The 15,996-nt window shown below is 41.5% G+C and overlaps 1 protein-coding gene across 6 annotated transcripts in view; it reads right to left on the reverse strand.

Annotated features, from left to right (window-relative positions):
• The window catches only part of carmil3 (capping protein regulator and myosin 1 linker 3), a 94,634-nt gene that overhangs the window by 16,631 nt on the left and 62,007 nt on the right, over positions 1-15,996 (reverse strand). For 5 of the 6 annotated variants that reach the window (XM_030403179.1, XM_030403183.1, XM_030403181.1 and 2 more), the window contains exons 21-32: positions 13,335-13,507; positions 12,306-12,374; positions 11,796-11,889; positions 8,835-8,933; positions 8,580-8,699; positions 6,631-6,744; positions 5,804-5,979; positions 5,607-5,694; positions 2,821-2,946; positions 1,909-1,975; positions 1,095-1,282; positions 236-315 (exon numbers count right to left, since the gene is read on the reverse strand). In XM_030403179.1, the coding sequence (XP_030259039.1) occupies positions 236-315; positions 1,095-1,282; positions 1,909-1,975; positions 2,821-2,946; positions 5,607-5,694; positions 5,804-5,979; positions 6,631-6,744; positions 8,580-8,699; positions 8,835-8,933; positions 11,796-11,889; positions 12,306-12,374; positions 13,335-13,507 (1,394 nt within the window). The remainder of the gene's footprint in view (positions 1-235; positions 316-1,094; positions 1,283-1,908; positions 1,976-2,820; positions 2,947-5,606; positions 5,695-5,803; positions 5,980-6,630; positions 6,745-8,579; positions 8,700-8,834; positions 8,934-11,795; positions 11,890-12,305; positions 12,375-13,334; positions 13,508-15,996) is intronic. The other variant, XM_030403180.1, reaches the window with a different exon arrangement.

The raw sequence follows: 15,996 nt of genomic DNA on the forward strand, positions 1-15,996 counted from the left end.
TAATGAGAATTCTCTTACATAATAACAAGATTAAGTTCTTGCATATCTGCTTAGATGCAAAAGAATAAAATATCAGGTTACTGATCCACTCGATTTGGAGTGCAGCGCCCTGAATGTTTGTGCTTTCACTCTTGTGTGTGTGTGTGTGTGTCGTCCTCAGGGGCCAGTGGAGTAATGATACAGCTACTGCATTTTTAAATGACTGCACAAACATAAAACTGAATCTGTAAGCTACCTGTCTGGTAGAACTCTCTTGCTGTAGAAATCAGGCAATCCATCCTCCAGCATATTGACGCCTCCATTCTCTGAGCAATGCTACACACAAACAGACACACAAACACACAGGAAACGGATGGAATAACAGGATAACAATGATCAATCCACCATGTCGTCAGAAAGCTGAAAGGCTGACAAAAGGTATTATCATTTCGAATGGCTGGCTGGCTGGCAAAATCCAATTGACTGCCAACAGAAGTCTGTTTGTAAAACAACTCCTCATCATGCCGCGCTAACAGAGTTTGTACCGATTTAGAAAAAGCTTTTTACAAAGTCTCAAAACAAACAAGCTGCTAAGTTAGAGGCTGCCCTGGGGCCCTTGGGAGATGCTTGTTCATGATTAACATTTGAGTCACAGAGACACATGTGACAGCTTCCTACTTTAAAAGGAGCTTATTTTTGGAAAGTGCCACTGGCATGGAAAAAAAGATAAATAACAACAGTTCACACAGAGCAGTCACAAGATTAAAAAAAAAACAAAACTAAAACCTACACATGTCAGGTTTACTTTTTCACCTCTGCACCCTTATGAACTCTTTTGTGGAAACAAGGACTACACTTCAAGCTTCCTGATGAGGTTAAAAGTAAAAATTAAATTGGCACAATAAAAACTCCTTTACCTCCTAGGTGCCATAAAAAAGACCAGACAGCATTTTAAAAGTGCTAGCTGTTAGAAGCTGGTGAGCACAGATCTTATACACTTGTTCATGTTGGAGAAACTTCACTGCAGATTGTTCCCCATCAGCAGAAGCTCGAGGGAAAGGTGAGTCGTGCCTACTGGAGCTCATAATGAGATCAAAGGTTTGCCAGCAACTTACAGATTCTGGGGGCAGGTGCCCTGCTCTGTGTCTCCGCGGTGGGCGAGGCCTTACGTGGGTCACGTGACGCAAGGGCGAGCCGTTGGTGGGGAGGGTTGACAGACACTCCCACGATGCTGAGTGGGTGAGAGGGGTCGAGTGCGGTGGAGCAGAGGGCGTTGGAGAGGGACTGGCCTCATCACCTAGACCTGCAAATAAGCAAAACATTGATTGATTTTGAATACATAGACAAAGTTGCAATCCATAAAATGAAAATCTGATGAAGGCTCCTTGGATTCCATTTTGTAAAGTTCAAATGAGAACCTTTAATGTTTTTAACCTTTGTTTTTAAGAATGATTTTGCATTGTTAAGAAGCCCGTAGCCACACTCTGAGGCAGAAAATGGATGGAAATGGAGAGGGGACTCTCTGTTATTCCTGGATCATTACCACTAATGGGGCGAAAAAATGTCAAGCTTGGCCTGAGGGCAGTATCAGAGAAAAGGTTGTGTTATTGTTAAATAGGGTTTATCCATTCATTCCAAGATATCACATGCTAAAATACACTTGGAAATAACGAAGTTGCTATTAGCATTAGCATAAGTATGACCATGGGGTGAGAAAAGTTAAAGGCAGATTAAATATTGAAAGACCTGAGTCATTACAGTATGGCAAGGTGCTCACCACTTATATGGCTGAAGAAATACAGTACTTCTCCTACTCATTTTACTACAAATAGAAAGTCAATTGACCCTGACCCTGCTATCACTGTAAATACATCATGCTAGATGAGCACTTCAGGGAAATTAGCAGCACATCGGAGCACAAAGACTCACTCAGTCTGGTGGAGACGGGACGAATCCTTCTAGTTCTGGAGCTCCGCTTCTTAATAGCCATCGTGTCCTTTTTGTTAAAGCAGAAAATGTTTAATGAGCGGTGACTTGTACCGACAGTGCATTTTGAAGTATTAGCATAAATGTTTTAACAACAAACAATGACAAACACTGCGCCTTCATTTCACAGGAAATTAGGAGAAAAAGGCTTTCAAATGTGTGGGAGAAGAGCGGAGGGAATGAAAAGCTGATGAGGGAATTACTTTAAACAAGTTTGTCCTTTTCAGTGAAGAAAAGAACACATACAGTGTACAAGAGTGAAAGAGGGGGGGAATCAGCAGCGTCTTTGCAGTGGGAATCAACAGGGATTATGGGAAATGATGTTGTGATTTTGAGAAAGACTCGCACTAAAAATACAGTAGTACATGTATAAGCACAGTACAATAACATAATACATTAGGTCTGTAACAAATGATAATTCTATATTAATCATGCATCAGTTTTTGTTTTGATTTGACTGATTCCAATATTCATCTATTAAAATTCCAAAATAGGGAAAATGTCAAGACATGTAAGAGGACAATGGCCCACTTTCAAATCGCAACAGCCCAAAATCCAACAGTATTTAATTATAGTATTTACTACAGAGGAAAAATAGCATAGTCTCATATTGAGAAGCTGAAATTGGTAAATATTTTTCTTGAAATGATTTATGGTTTATCAGCTGATTGGCAAAATTGTTATTCACTTGATGCAAATCAACCAATTGAATTAAATATATCGGTAATTTATTCATGATGAATAATTCTACATTTATTTTCACCTTCCAAGCGCGCGCACACACACACACACACACACACACACACACACACACACACACACACACTCTCTATCAGCATGTCCTCAGACACTTACAATTCCCAGGTTGACGCCCAAGTCCTCATCAGGAAAATCCAAAGACTCTATCAATCTGGACTGTCTGATCGTGCGCCTGCCTGTCCCGACGTCATCCCAACGCTTCGCCTGCGACACCTGCCGCAGCTGATGCAACACACACATCAAACACACACATGAACACACGCACACACACAGCAAAGATGACACCTGAGACAACCTCCTTCAGCACAATCTCAGAGGAGGAGTGTGTCTGCCCTTGCACTGCAGAATTTCGCAAACAAAACAAAGGGTACTTTGCTGCAGTTTGGGGAGCCCAAGAAGAATATGAATAAAATACAATATCTTGATTATCAAAGTGGAGGGAGGCATGATAGAGGACAAACTGGCACTGCGGTAAAACAGAGGCAGGAAAATGAGATGTAACAGCAGAGGCAGTGAATGGAATGTAAAGCAGAACGGGGCAGGCGGTGTTATTGCCAAAAGTCTATTTTTTGCCTCCCTTTCCACTGGCTTCATTTTAAACAATTTTGTTTTATTGAGAGGAGAACCTGCAGGGTCTAATCATGGCCATAACTGACTCAAATCGAGTTGTTATGTTGCTTCCAAGTGCAATATTCTCCTAAAAAAAAGCTGCTCTATACTCATAACCCTTCGTCCTGATATGGTAATGACACACAGCAGCTCGAACATGGTGCCTACTCCATCACTTAAAGACTTCAAATTAAAGACACAACCTCATCGGCTGCGCAGACGATTTCTATCACAAATTTGAACACATAATCAGAATTTTATGGCTCCTCTGTGCTAAGGGAAGCCTTTCATACGAGACCAGAGACTCGTAAGGAGCTTCTGTGCTTAAATCAAGTTAGCCCACTAGTGTTTCTGACCAAATTATAACTTTTACTTTAAGTTTTGATTTAGGAAGCAGAGTGTTGACTTTACGATGCACCTGATCTGTGCTGTACATTGATGTGCCTGGAGGCAGTGTTGACCCATTTTGCAACATTTAATAATTTATGTGTGTGATACACTGACATTTTCCATAGTTATTGTGAGACTGTTCCATGACTCATCATACTGTGGAAAAATATTGACCCGCAGCCCAGATGAGTGAGCATACACAGCAGTGATTCTCCTGCAGACGGTTACTCAGATTATATACAGAAGCAATTAAAATAAATTGTTTTGGTGAGCAGCAAGAGAAGATATGAGACTATGGCCCTTTTCAAACCACATACCTCAGATTAATGTAAGAGCATCATTCACTGCGTAGGTTTCAATTTCTGTCGATTTGAATGCTTCACTCCAAAAATTACTTTGATTAGATTGCGGATATAAACCTAAAGGAGTGAGCTAAAGGTTTGGGGAAAATACTTACTCCCTTTTTTGCTGAGAGTTAGATGGAGGCTTGTCAATCGCTGTGGCAAAGTCTCCAGGAAGTAGCTGTTTCCCACTTATCATTTTTAAATTTAGGTTTTTGTTAATTACACAGTGTTGCAGGGGCAGCTTATAATGGAAAGTTCTTCTCTCTGCTTCCAGTCTGTATGCAACGTTATCGTCTTCTGGCTCCAGCTACAGGTCACGTAGATGGAGATCAATTTTCTCATCTTACATGCAACTCTCAGCAAGAAGGCAGATAACGCTAGTTCCCAGGAAACATAATTTCAAAAATATGAATTTAAAGCAGAAATCTGTGGTGTCTTGAGATTAATATAAAGCCCACCTTTTAGTGAACATTTACAAAAAGGGGGGGGATTCTTCTGTGGATTGCACCAGTGCTCCAGTCTTTGCTGTGAAATTTCAGCATTTCCTTCAGCAATAAATAAATCAAAATCAAGGAGAAACAACTTTGTGAACCTCATACTAGAGGTGGGGGAAAGAAATCTTTGTTATTGTTCTGCTTCATTTCATTGGAAAGACTGTCTTGATGCAGTCAATAATTTGAAGAATTAAACCCAATTCTCATCAGTATGATTCTCCCTCTAGGTTCCTTTAAGGGTACCTCCACCAATAGTACACATAAAAGCGTTTTTACAGGTCTTGGGGAGTACTACTGCATATGCGAAAAAAACTAGAATAAAGTTTTTGTGGCTCCGGATGCCTTCAGTGAATACCGGCCAACTTCGATTGTGGGTGATGTAGTGGGCAGGTTTTGAAAAGTTAGAGGAATATGTGAAATAAAAAAGGCGATGTGGATCATTTGTTTTCAAATTGTCTATAACACATCTAACAGTGTTTTATGAGTGCAATACTAGACCAGTGATTGCTTTCCAAACCCTTGCTCCTACATTACCCACGATGCAACTCATCCATCTCGCCTCGTCACTGGAGGCAATTTATCAGATCAACTGCAATATCCTTTGGAGCAACAACAGGCTTTTTCATATATGCAATAGTACTCACCAAGACCTGTAAACACACTTTAATTGGTGGCCTTACCCTTTAAGGTAGAATCAATCACGTAAACGTCCGTCATGTTAGCGTTCTAAACTAGGCTACTTCATGAGTTTTGGTTAGGACAGTGAGCAAAGATAACAGAAGTAAATTCATCTGTTTAGTCATGGGTCATTAAAAGGATGCTTTAAACTAGCAAGGAGTGACACAGGAAGGAAAAAAATAAATCATGTATAGAAATCAAACATTCTTATGCAGTCAAATGCATCAAAAATCAAGTTATAATCTTAGACCTCCGAATCAGAATTGAATTGTGAGGTTCACCCCAAAGATTTCGGCTTTAAAACTGTGAAACAGTGTTTTCTACATTACTACAAAGAAGTCATGCAGTAAAGCGATATTACCAGTACCAGGGTTTTATGAGTGGTATACAGCTCTTGTAGAATCTGATCCACGATTGTGTTGGTCAGATAGGAGACTACGGACAACTTCACCTCCCTGAAATGAGGAGAGCACAGGACAAGAGAAGAGGGAATACCAATTAGACCAGTGTGTTAGCTCGAGTTCTTGGCTTGACCTGAACTGTTTGACCGGCTCTAGTTCTTACTCCAGGGCTCTGTTAATATCCTCGGCTGCTCTCTCCATGAGGGCGCTGCGGATGGCCGAGCGAGGGATGGAAACTTGTTCGGAGATGGACGAGAGAGGCGGGCTGAGTCTCTCGGCGGCCGAGCAGGACATGGGACACAATTCGCGGCACAGAGACACCATAGAGTCCACGACCACCTGGACACAATTGACCCAAACACACATTATATTTCTTTTATCTTTAGATATTTTTCCCCAAAGTATTGAATTATTTATCCAGTAGTTTTTTGGTCTCATCTTTTATTTATGTGTATTGTTGCAATCCAATTGTCCATGCATGTGTGATCCATTCACTACTTATTCCAAATCTCTAACTTTATCGGTTCACGCCGAAGTTGAACATTTGTGCAGTAATAAATCAGTCAGAATTCCCCAGATGATGTCATTGCAATTTAATTTATCTTGACCTTCAAATTAGAAATGTAGCCTGGTGCATACACACTAAACTGTAAATTGAAACGTAAGTTGTGCTCGAGAAAGTTGCAATTCAGTACAAACCATTCAGATTTGTCTTCAGGGTGTGCCATTTCTTTATCACTTGACTCCACTGTGGTACCAAACCCCAAAGGGAACAGAATGGAACTAAAAAATATTAAATCGTTCCCTCCCCGTGAATTTAAATGCTACATTTCTTTTGAAGTCAGCATACCTGCGCCGCACACACAGCCGCACGCTCTTAATGGGCAATTTAAATGCAACTAGTCCACAACTCAGCTACTGTTTAAAATACAGATCCATCCGGGAATGGCCGTTTCTGCAATTAGAGCCTCGGCTTCACCTCCCACCTACCTGAAGCTCTTTGTCTGCAGCTTTGGCCAGTTCTCCAGCCAGAGTGTCCAATCGCTGTTTGACAGGGCCGTCCACTGACAACACATGGGCCAGCTCGCACAGAGAGGGATACAGCTGGCACAAGCACATAACAAGACAGGGAAGAGAAAGAGTTAAAAAGGATCGTTAACAAAAGGAAAACACAACGCAGAATGATCCTTTTCTGAAACTTCCAACACTATAAATATACTGTTAGTGTTATCATTAATGTGTAAGTATTTTGATGTAGTAGCCAGATGGATTTACCTTTGACTGTATATACACTGTTGATTGGTTTAATAACAGTAAAAATCTGTTTAATCAATAAAACAAAATCTCCATTTATAAGCTGCATTGGTTTGTATACTAATTTGGTACCATTTTCTATTTAGTCATTTCATTTTTATTAATCATTTTGATTTAATAAACATAAAAAAACAAACAAAAAAAAAAAACAGAACATGGGTTGCCAGGTTGGGAAAAATCTCAAGCTCTCTACTAACTTTTGCTTATTAGAAAGAGAGAGAGACCTGTGAGCCTTATTATTATGATTTAAAAAGGTACAAGTGATTCATAATCTTGAATTTCTCGCTCAATAGGTGATAATATGTCTAAAATACAGTTTATGGATGTGAAATTGCTTTGTTACTGTACCAGTGTTGCCATAACAACCGAGACGCCCGTAACTATTTGTGGTGATTTTCAGTTTGTCGTTCAAATGCACTGCAGTGCTCACAGTAAGTCACGTGTACTCCTACAGTACATATACTGTATTTACTGTAGGGTAGACACACGACTCTAAAACAAGTTGCCTTTCATGTTAAATGCCGACCTGAGGGCTTATTTTATGTATTATTGAATTTATTCATGAAAGATGTCAACCTAAAAGATTGTCTTTCCTCATTCTTTACAAAACAACTGATCTATAAAGTGTAAGTTATTAATTAACTGATAATGAAGTCAGCAGTTGCAGCTTTTTAAACCAATTTATAAAGGGTGTCTCATTTAATTGTAAAAAGAAAACTTTATCTGCAAAATAACTAATATTCGTATGTAAATTAGCGTGATGGAATGGAATGGCCTCTACAATATTCCCCAATGAAAGCACAAAGTACAAGTATAAAGTACAAGAACTCAAAATTGCACTGAAACAGCTACACAAACACATGTTTTGGCCACTTGCCGTCATTCACATATCATCACTTAATAAACCGATGCGGTGAACTTGATTATGTGCACGTTCCACAGACACGGAGCAGCATTAGCATGCATTCCGAGTCGACTCCTTCCACAAAGAGTCATGTAATTTATTTCTAATCTAAAAAACACATACAGCAGTGTAGAACCCTTAAATACAGTGCTGGCAGTCTACTTATTGTCTACCATTGGCTAAAATATATAAAGGTGCAAACAATAGACAGCTGACTAGAGATGATGCACTTTCTGGGTGCCTGTACCACACATTACAATATAAAACACTCACACGGTTGAGATATTGATAATCTAATGTAATCGGATGGTGTCTGGGATTAGCTGATAACTCTTTGTAGACATCATGATGCACAAAATGATGCTTGGTTTAAATGATAACTGTTACATTTCCAGTGAGGTTTACCGATCATTGCACTGATGTCATTTTAGATAATAGTTTATTGTTGAACTGTAAACTGTCCTGCCTCACTGACACATATTTGTATATCAAGTGTTTCATTACCACATTTGAGGGATCATTGTAAAAATGTGTGCTAATTGGCCAGTAGATCAATATAGGAACCGTTTACTCGATATTGGCTGGCTCTGGTGAGTGTACACACTGTCCAGAAAATATCTGCACTCTGTTGAATAAAAATCAGTTCCAGTCCTCACTATGAAGCAAGAACACACACATGACCACACACACACAGATAAAAATAAGGATGTGGTCTCCTCACAGCTCTCGAGTCCCTGGCTTCTTTGAGGATCTGTCTGGCTGTCTGCACGTCCTCTCCTTCCTCGCAGCCTTTCAGGACACACACCTGCTGCTGCACCCGCACACACAGCCGCTCCATCACCTACACACACATCAAACACAACCAAAACCGAACATGTGAATGCACGTTATCATGTGCCGAAATGTCAGTCAAATAAACATTCAGACAAAACATCTCGACTTGTCCGCCATCATGTGCATTAACAGCAACACACACCTGTTCAGCGGTGCTGGTGACGAGGCCCTGGTGCAGCCTGAGAGCCTGTTTCTGGGAGAAACGCTGAGTCTGGTTGTTCCTAAGCAGGGCACGTTGGATCTGTCACACGCAAACAAACACACACACACGCGCACACACACACACACACACATTGAAAACAAACAAGCAGAGAGAGAGCAGTGGAGATGACAGGTGTTTACAAAGCGCAGTATGCAGGAGACAGGAGATGAGTCCATTTGCATGGTAATAAGGAGACTGGAGAGAGAGTTTCGATCCCCAGAAATAAACGGGCTGCTTTTGATTTATTTTCTTGACTCAGCAGGTGGGAGTGTTCACCGTTTAATCATCTTATGTAAAGAAAGGTGGAATCAGGGGTTGCTCAAGGACTTAGAAGCTTCGCTGACAACGCGCAGACAAACAAGGACCCCGACCCCCCGAAGGAAAGCTTTGTACGCTACATACTCACTCTTAGACTACAACCAGAAAATGATCCACTAGGCTAGTTCCACAGCAGATAGAAAAATATCGTGTTAAACTAATGTACGGATATGGTGTTCCTGGAGACTGATCAGAAATCCCCCTTTAGTCTCAAGGCCTCTGGAGAGCCGAGATGTTGGGCATGATTGACTGACAGCCGAGCCTGCCAGGGCAACAGTGTTTGACATGCTATGTAAACAGACTTGCTCTGTTAACTGCAGTCTACAAGCCATGTGACAAACAGCATCTGGCTAGTGATGGCACTAAAGAAAACTGACCGTACCACTCAGTATCTAAGATGACAGCTCCTCATATTTAGCTACATCCACCTCTCCTGTCTACTCGGCCCATTTTTCCATTATGATTATTTGTTTTGAACAAGTCAAGGTGCAAGATAAGATATGTGTCGGGGCAAAAGGAGACAAAACGCCCAAAAAGATAACATTCATTGTCTGCACACAGTCTTTGTCTCTTTTGTACATTCATCATGGGCTGCTGTCAGCCTGTCACTAAATATCAGTCAAGCCACTGAGAGAAGGTTACCGCTTTAGGTGGATGTGCCTTGAAAGTTAGGGTTTCCATTGTCTGTATGATAAAAAAAAAAAAAAAAAAAGATTTCCAATTATTTAGCCAGATAACAATCTGGGAAAGGACAGGGTCACCACCTTCACCCTAACACAACCATATCAGAAATGCTGTGGCAATCTCACAAATCAGGACCTAAGAACGGTATGTTAGCAGTCGAAGAGATACACCATTAACAGGCCGACACCTGAATAGCAGATGCATTGGTTCGTCATCGACTGACAAACTGCTAGACGATCTTGACCACACGCCATATGGCAAACAGTCACACATCAAACTGACAGAAAGACACACATATAGCTGCTAACAATAACAGCATAAACGCACCAAGGACTGACAAAGTCTTAACACCCCTGATTTTAAATAGGACCTACTGTATGATAGAGTTCCCAAAATGAAGCTGACCTCCACTTTAAGATAAACGTGCAGCAACCTGCTGTCGAGCCTTTTAGACAAGCAGGTAGTAAAAAATGACCCTCGTTAAAAATAATATTTTGTCGGCTGATGATGAATTCAATTTGTTTCTCATAACAACTTTTTCCAACAGATATCCAATTTATTATGACATGTCAATGAATACTCACATTTAAAAGAATGATTTAGGAAATATTCAAAATATTTTCTTGAAAAATTTAATGAATTATGAGTCAATTATCAGAATGGTTTTGTCAATCTACTCATAGTTTAAGCTCCAAGCATGGTTAAGACATGCTTATTTCTATATCTCAAAGAATCCCGGACACAGAGCTTTGAAGCATCAGTGTCCGCATCCAACCAGTCGGTCCCTGACTGTTTATTAGTTGTCACAGACTGCCCCCCACTGGTTGGCTAGTTTTGAACATTCAAGTAACGCAATAACCTGAAAAACAGAACACAGTCTGACAGCCTGTGCTGTGCTGTGAGCCGAGAATAGATGTATAGAGCCCAGCTGCGCTTGCTAAGCTGAGGTGTTAGCATTCCTCTTTTTTAAGTAGGCTATAGCAAAAAAACAAAAAATGGATACTGGAATAGATAAGAAACAGAGGACCTCTTTCATTCGGAATAGGAATATTTTCTTCGTCATGTCAAATTGAAATGTTTGTTGTGCTAGCAGAACGAAGGCTGGATTGTCAACTTAAAACAATGCACAAAACCTAAGAGAAGGATTTTTCTGCAATAAGCACAAAGCCCCAGCCTACAGTGATAACAAGTAACTGTATTAGACAAGCCAAGTGACCGCGCTGAACGTAGCAAACTAGCCGTTAACACATGTCCAAGGTGGCCAGCGAGAGATACGGGGTACTTTGTCGATGCAGCCGATTCTGGTAAGTGGCTCTGGAGGGAGGCCTGGAGGGACAGGGTGGGATTTTTTCTCGGTTGGCCACTTTCAAACTTCAGCTTGCTCTTGCCGGTTTCAACTATCTTAACCAACCATGGCTTCAATAATTGGCCTTTTTTTCCCAAGGATTTTCAGTCAGTCCCTTTGAATTTAAAGTAGCTCTTCTTCATTCCCTAATTAAGAGAGACCAAGAGATTTGCCTGCCATGTGAACATGATAAACTGAACCGCTACGGCAGGTATCAAGTGCTTCAGTTTATATAAAGGCATTTGTAATCTCTTCTGTTGTAGTGGTTAGATACAGAAACACGAATATTCAGAAGGCATTAGGAAGTCTGTGACAAGTAATTGATAAAATTGCCATTGCAGGTGCGGCGTCCCCACAACAGCAATATAATAACCTGTGAGAAACATTCACATTTTATCATCACCTCTCTTGCTCATGCAAATTACAGTTCATCAAAGCCATTATTCACTCTGAGCCTAATTGTCAGGTAATGCCGTTATTCACCACCTGCAATTTTCAGAACATGACGCAGTAAATTCAGACGCCATAAAGCGAAGGAACAAAGCTCCTCTCACCTTGGTCAGGGCCTGGTCCGTCTTCTCTGGGGCGCCGCGGTACGCCTGGGTGACATCGCTGAGGGGGAGGGGCATGTACTGAAGGGTGAAGTTGCTGTTTAGCGGAGGGAGGAAAGAAAGATTACCCTCACAATAAGAAGGTGGAAGAACTGTGACGTTAACAAGAACAAACAGGAAACACCCGGAGCACTTAGAACACTTGTCTCCAATTCCCTAATACGCAAATGCGCAAATCCCACAGACACACACACAAACACACACAGACGCAGACGAACACAAACTTTACACCCACGCACATCCAAAAAAACAAAAAAAACAAGGGTTTGACTGGCACGCACGTCAGACGACTGATGAAATGCCGTGTAATAGTAAACACTGTACAGAGATGGGTATCAGCCTTTCATATGGGTGTATGTGTGACTCATCCTTCTCGTGTGTGTATCCCCATCTTCAAACGTTTTTTTTGGGGCGTGTGTGTGTGTGTGTGTGCGTGCGTTGTGCTCATCTTACTGCTCCAGCGCTCTCGCCACATCTTGGAAGCCCGTCGCTGTGGTGTTGTTGCGATCCCACGTCACACTCCTGAGAGGGATCAAACCAGCAGGAAATCGGTGAGGACAGGCACAGAGAGGAGGAGGAAGAAGATCAGTTGATTTCCAAAGCTCCAGACACACACACGCACACACACATACACGCGAGGCATAGTATCATCGTTACGGCACTCATCTGACCATGCAGCTGCGCAGACACATCACAGACGGATTAACAAGACATTTGTCAGGACTTTTATTCCCCTTTTTTTGTATTGCTACGTGCATAAAATGAGTTCATATCACAACATTAGCGATGCCTGAACAACTGCCTCGCAACTAATGAGCTTCTGTCATTTCTCAGCGCTGGTTCTCCACCTACACTCCACGCTGTCTAACTATCGTTTTTAATGTATCCGTCATTTTCAGCCCTTCTTCCCTTTCATCCGTCCTCCTCCTCTCCCTCCCCTCCTTCCTTCCCCCTCCCCCGACTTTCTCTGCCCTAGAAATTCAATCAGCTAAACCAAAATCTCACTCCTTAGGTGGTCTCCCTCTTCCTTCGCAACTTTCTTCCTCTCTTGCCCACATCCGTCCTAACACTTGGATCTTACCCTTCTGTTTCATGTGTGTCCTCCTTTACCCCACTCTATCTACTCCTTCCATCCCCTCCACCTTCAACACACCCACACACACACGTCTCCATTCAGTCTCTTCGCTTTTCTAACATTGTATGCCTGAAGGCCATCATCCCTGTTTTCCCTTCTTCCACCGATTCTCCACGCTATCCCTCCAACCCCTGAGTCTTACCTTCTTATCTCCTACAAGGTTTACTTTGAAGCGCTGCGTTGAACTCACTGTTCTGCCTCTCAGCAACCTCTGTATATCCGCTCCTCAAACCATACCAAACATATTAATTCTCTCTCTGACCCCATTCTTTCATCCGTCCTCTCACACCTCTATAGCGGAGTCCTCTGATCTGCAAGGAGAACCCTCCTTACGAACGCTCACACACCTGAGTGTTGTGTTGATCTGCAGGGCTTTGCTGAGCATCTTGGCCCCGGAGTCCTCCAGGAGGTTCCCGCTCAAGTCCACCTTCCGCAGGCAGGCGTTGGAGCCCAGAGCGTTGACGAGCACTGTGCCCCGCTGGCGAAGCCTCGAGTCAGCCAGGGAGAGGGACTGCAGGGCCTGGAGGAGATCAGATGGAAGATGTTTTGAAAAGGAGAGCTGTCGTAAGTGAAATAAATGTGTGTGGTCATGTCTGTGTTAGAGGAATGGAGGCTTTCAGGAGACATGGACCCGTCCATTAGGAAGCATGGCTTGTTGAATTAAACTTTTATTTTCAAATTATCTGGACATTTATCTGTGTTTTGATCCTTTTTACAAAAACGTATAAAATTTTATTTTTTAATAAAAGAAGCTTGATGAAAATCTGATTCTAAATAATAAAACATTTTCAGCTCGAACCCTCTGCAACTGAATCTTTTGTTTCATTTTTTACTTACTCAGAGATGCCTAGTGCATAAAAATGCCCCGCTTATTTGCAATTTTCTTTTTTCCCCCACTTTCTTTTATCGGAATAACTTCCTGAGCCGTGCCTTGTGCATTAGGGCCTCATCCACTATAAACTTTTAACACGGAAATCATTTTGGTGTTAAAGTATGTCTTAACTGACCAGAGAATTAAAAAGAAAAACATTTCTTAGTGGAAAACAAGGTTAGGCTAAAGTGTATTCACATTTTTCAATTTCTGAAAGCATTTTTAGATGAGTTCAACATATTCTACTGGCAAGTCATTTTTAGGCATAGACAGCCTCCCATAAACATGTATGTTTATTTGTTATGGAAACAGAAATTAAAGTCCCTGGTAGGTTAAAAACCATTTGCTACTCTTGTTTACTGCCTATGCAGGAGTTAAGACACCATACAACTCTCATGTCTATAAGCTAAATTTGAAGCTGGAGCTAACAGCTTAGGTCAGCATAAAGACTGGAAACAAGGGGAACCTGTTACTTTTTTATACTTTTTTGCGCAGGTTATAAATAGGTGCATTAAGTAAGAATTGGTGACCTTGAATTCACACTCTCAACAAATGGAGGTAGCATATCACCAGAGAATCTAATAACTGCTGTTGACTGTGTGCTATCTATACATCCTTGACTGTAGCTACTGTTAGCTTGTTAGCTCAGTCAGCTGTGCAGCTAGCCAGTCTACCAGGGGAGTGCTGTTGTGTACGCCACTCGCACAGGGGCTTTGGACCGCTAGGAGAAGGAGGTTATGTTTCTCCTTTATAATGTATAAACTCTTCTTTCTTTACATTCTGTGATAATATTAGTTCATTTTTTCATGTTTCAAACTAAAACTGTCACATATTGCATCTTTAAACAAACAAAATACAAAATGTTTATCAATATTTTCAGAGTTGATGGCTGGTGGAACTTGTTTTCACTGGAATAAGGATGGGACAATTATCGATGTCGCTTTCTTTTGTGATACCATGATTGATACACTGGTGGAATAGTGAAATTTTCATTAAAGGGTGCAGCTTCTCCAAACAGATTCCCCTGATGATTTGACTTATCATCAGTACTTCATTACTCTTTGTGGTGTAAACTTGTCTAAGTCTCTTTATAGATTGAAAAGAGTTTAGTGGGGCATAGTTGTATCCTTCCTTTAAACATTTGAACAATTTAAGAAGTGTTGTACTCCACATATGGAGGACGACACACATGGACAAGATGCAGTTTGTTTGTGATAGAGGCACAAAGATAAGAGGCTCTGCGCTTTTTTTATACGTTGTTTCATCTCAGTTGAAGTCTGTGAAACTGACACAACAACACAGTGAATAAACCCCCAATTTGTGCACTTTGAAGAATGCAAAATAACAACAACAAAAAAAAAATATTAGACTTCTTCAGATATTGTATGAATGGCTGTATCATGATACTATTGTTATCATGGACATCTCATCTTTAAGTTAATCTGATTCCCACCCCTACTTTGAACAGAGCCTCCCCTGCTTCCAGTCTTTTTACTAAGCTACTGGAAGTTAAGCGCCTCCTTTTTGGGTCTATTTTCTCAATTTTGAACCTCGCAGCGTTCTGTGACTCACATTCTGAAGTGTTAGCATGGGGCACTGGACCAAAGCTGTGCAGGGTACACACTCAGATGATTCGGATGTTTGTGCCGTTATGGCTTGCTGGGCGAGTTGACTAACAGGCCAAATCTCTGACAAACTTGGTGTACTTCCTTTGAACTTGCATATTTACACCCGTCTGTGCCCCTGTTAGTGGGCTCGCACAAATGCATCAGACCGTTCTCACTGCGAGAGCATAGTTGTGAGCTATCACCATCAACAGTGGTAAATAATTGAGTAAGCTACTTGTCATGCTGCATTTGCAGAGTGGAGAGCGGAGAGAGCCCCGGGAGCATCGCAAATAAACTAAGACCAAATGAATCATCCGTCAAGCAACAACAAGGTGCAAACATGGCTTGTGTGCATGTTTGCACCTTGTGCGGGAGGCAAGTGGGACGGCTTAAATGCACATGAATGAACGACACAGGAATTTAAACGGTGACAAGTGTGTGTTTGCGCGTGCACAGAGTGTGTGTGTGTGTGGCTACAAATCTGTCAGCCGTGTGTAGGCGTGCATCCAGAATGTCAGAGGATTTTAGTGC

The sequence above is a fragment of the Sparus aurata genome, chromosome 21 (genome assembly GCF_900880675.1).
Source record: "Sparus aurata chromosome 21, fSpaAur1.1, whole genome shotgun sequence".
Classification (NCBI taxonomy): domain Eukaryota; kingdom Metazoa; phylum Chordata; class Actinopteri; order Spariformes; family Sparidae; genus Sparus; species Sparus aurata.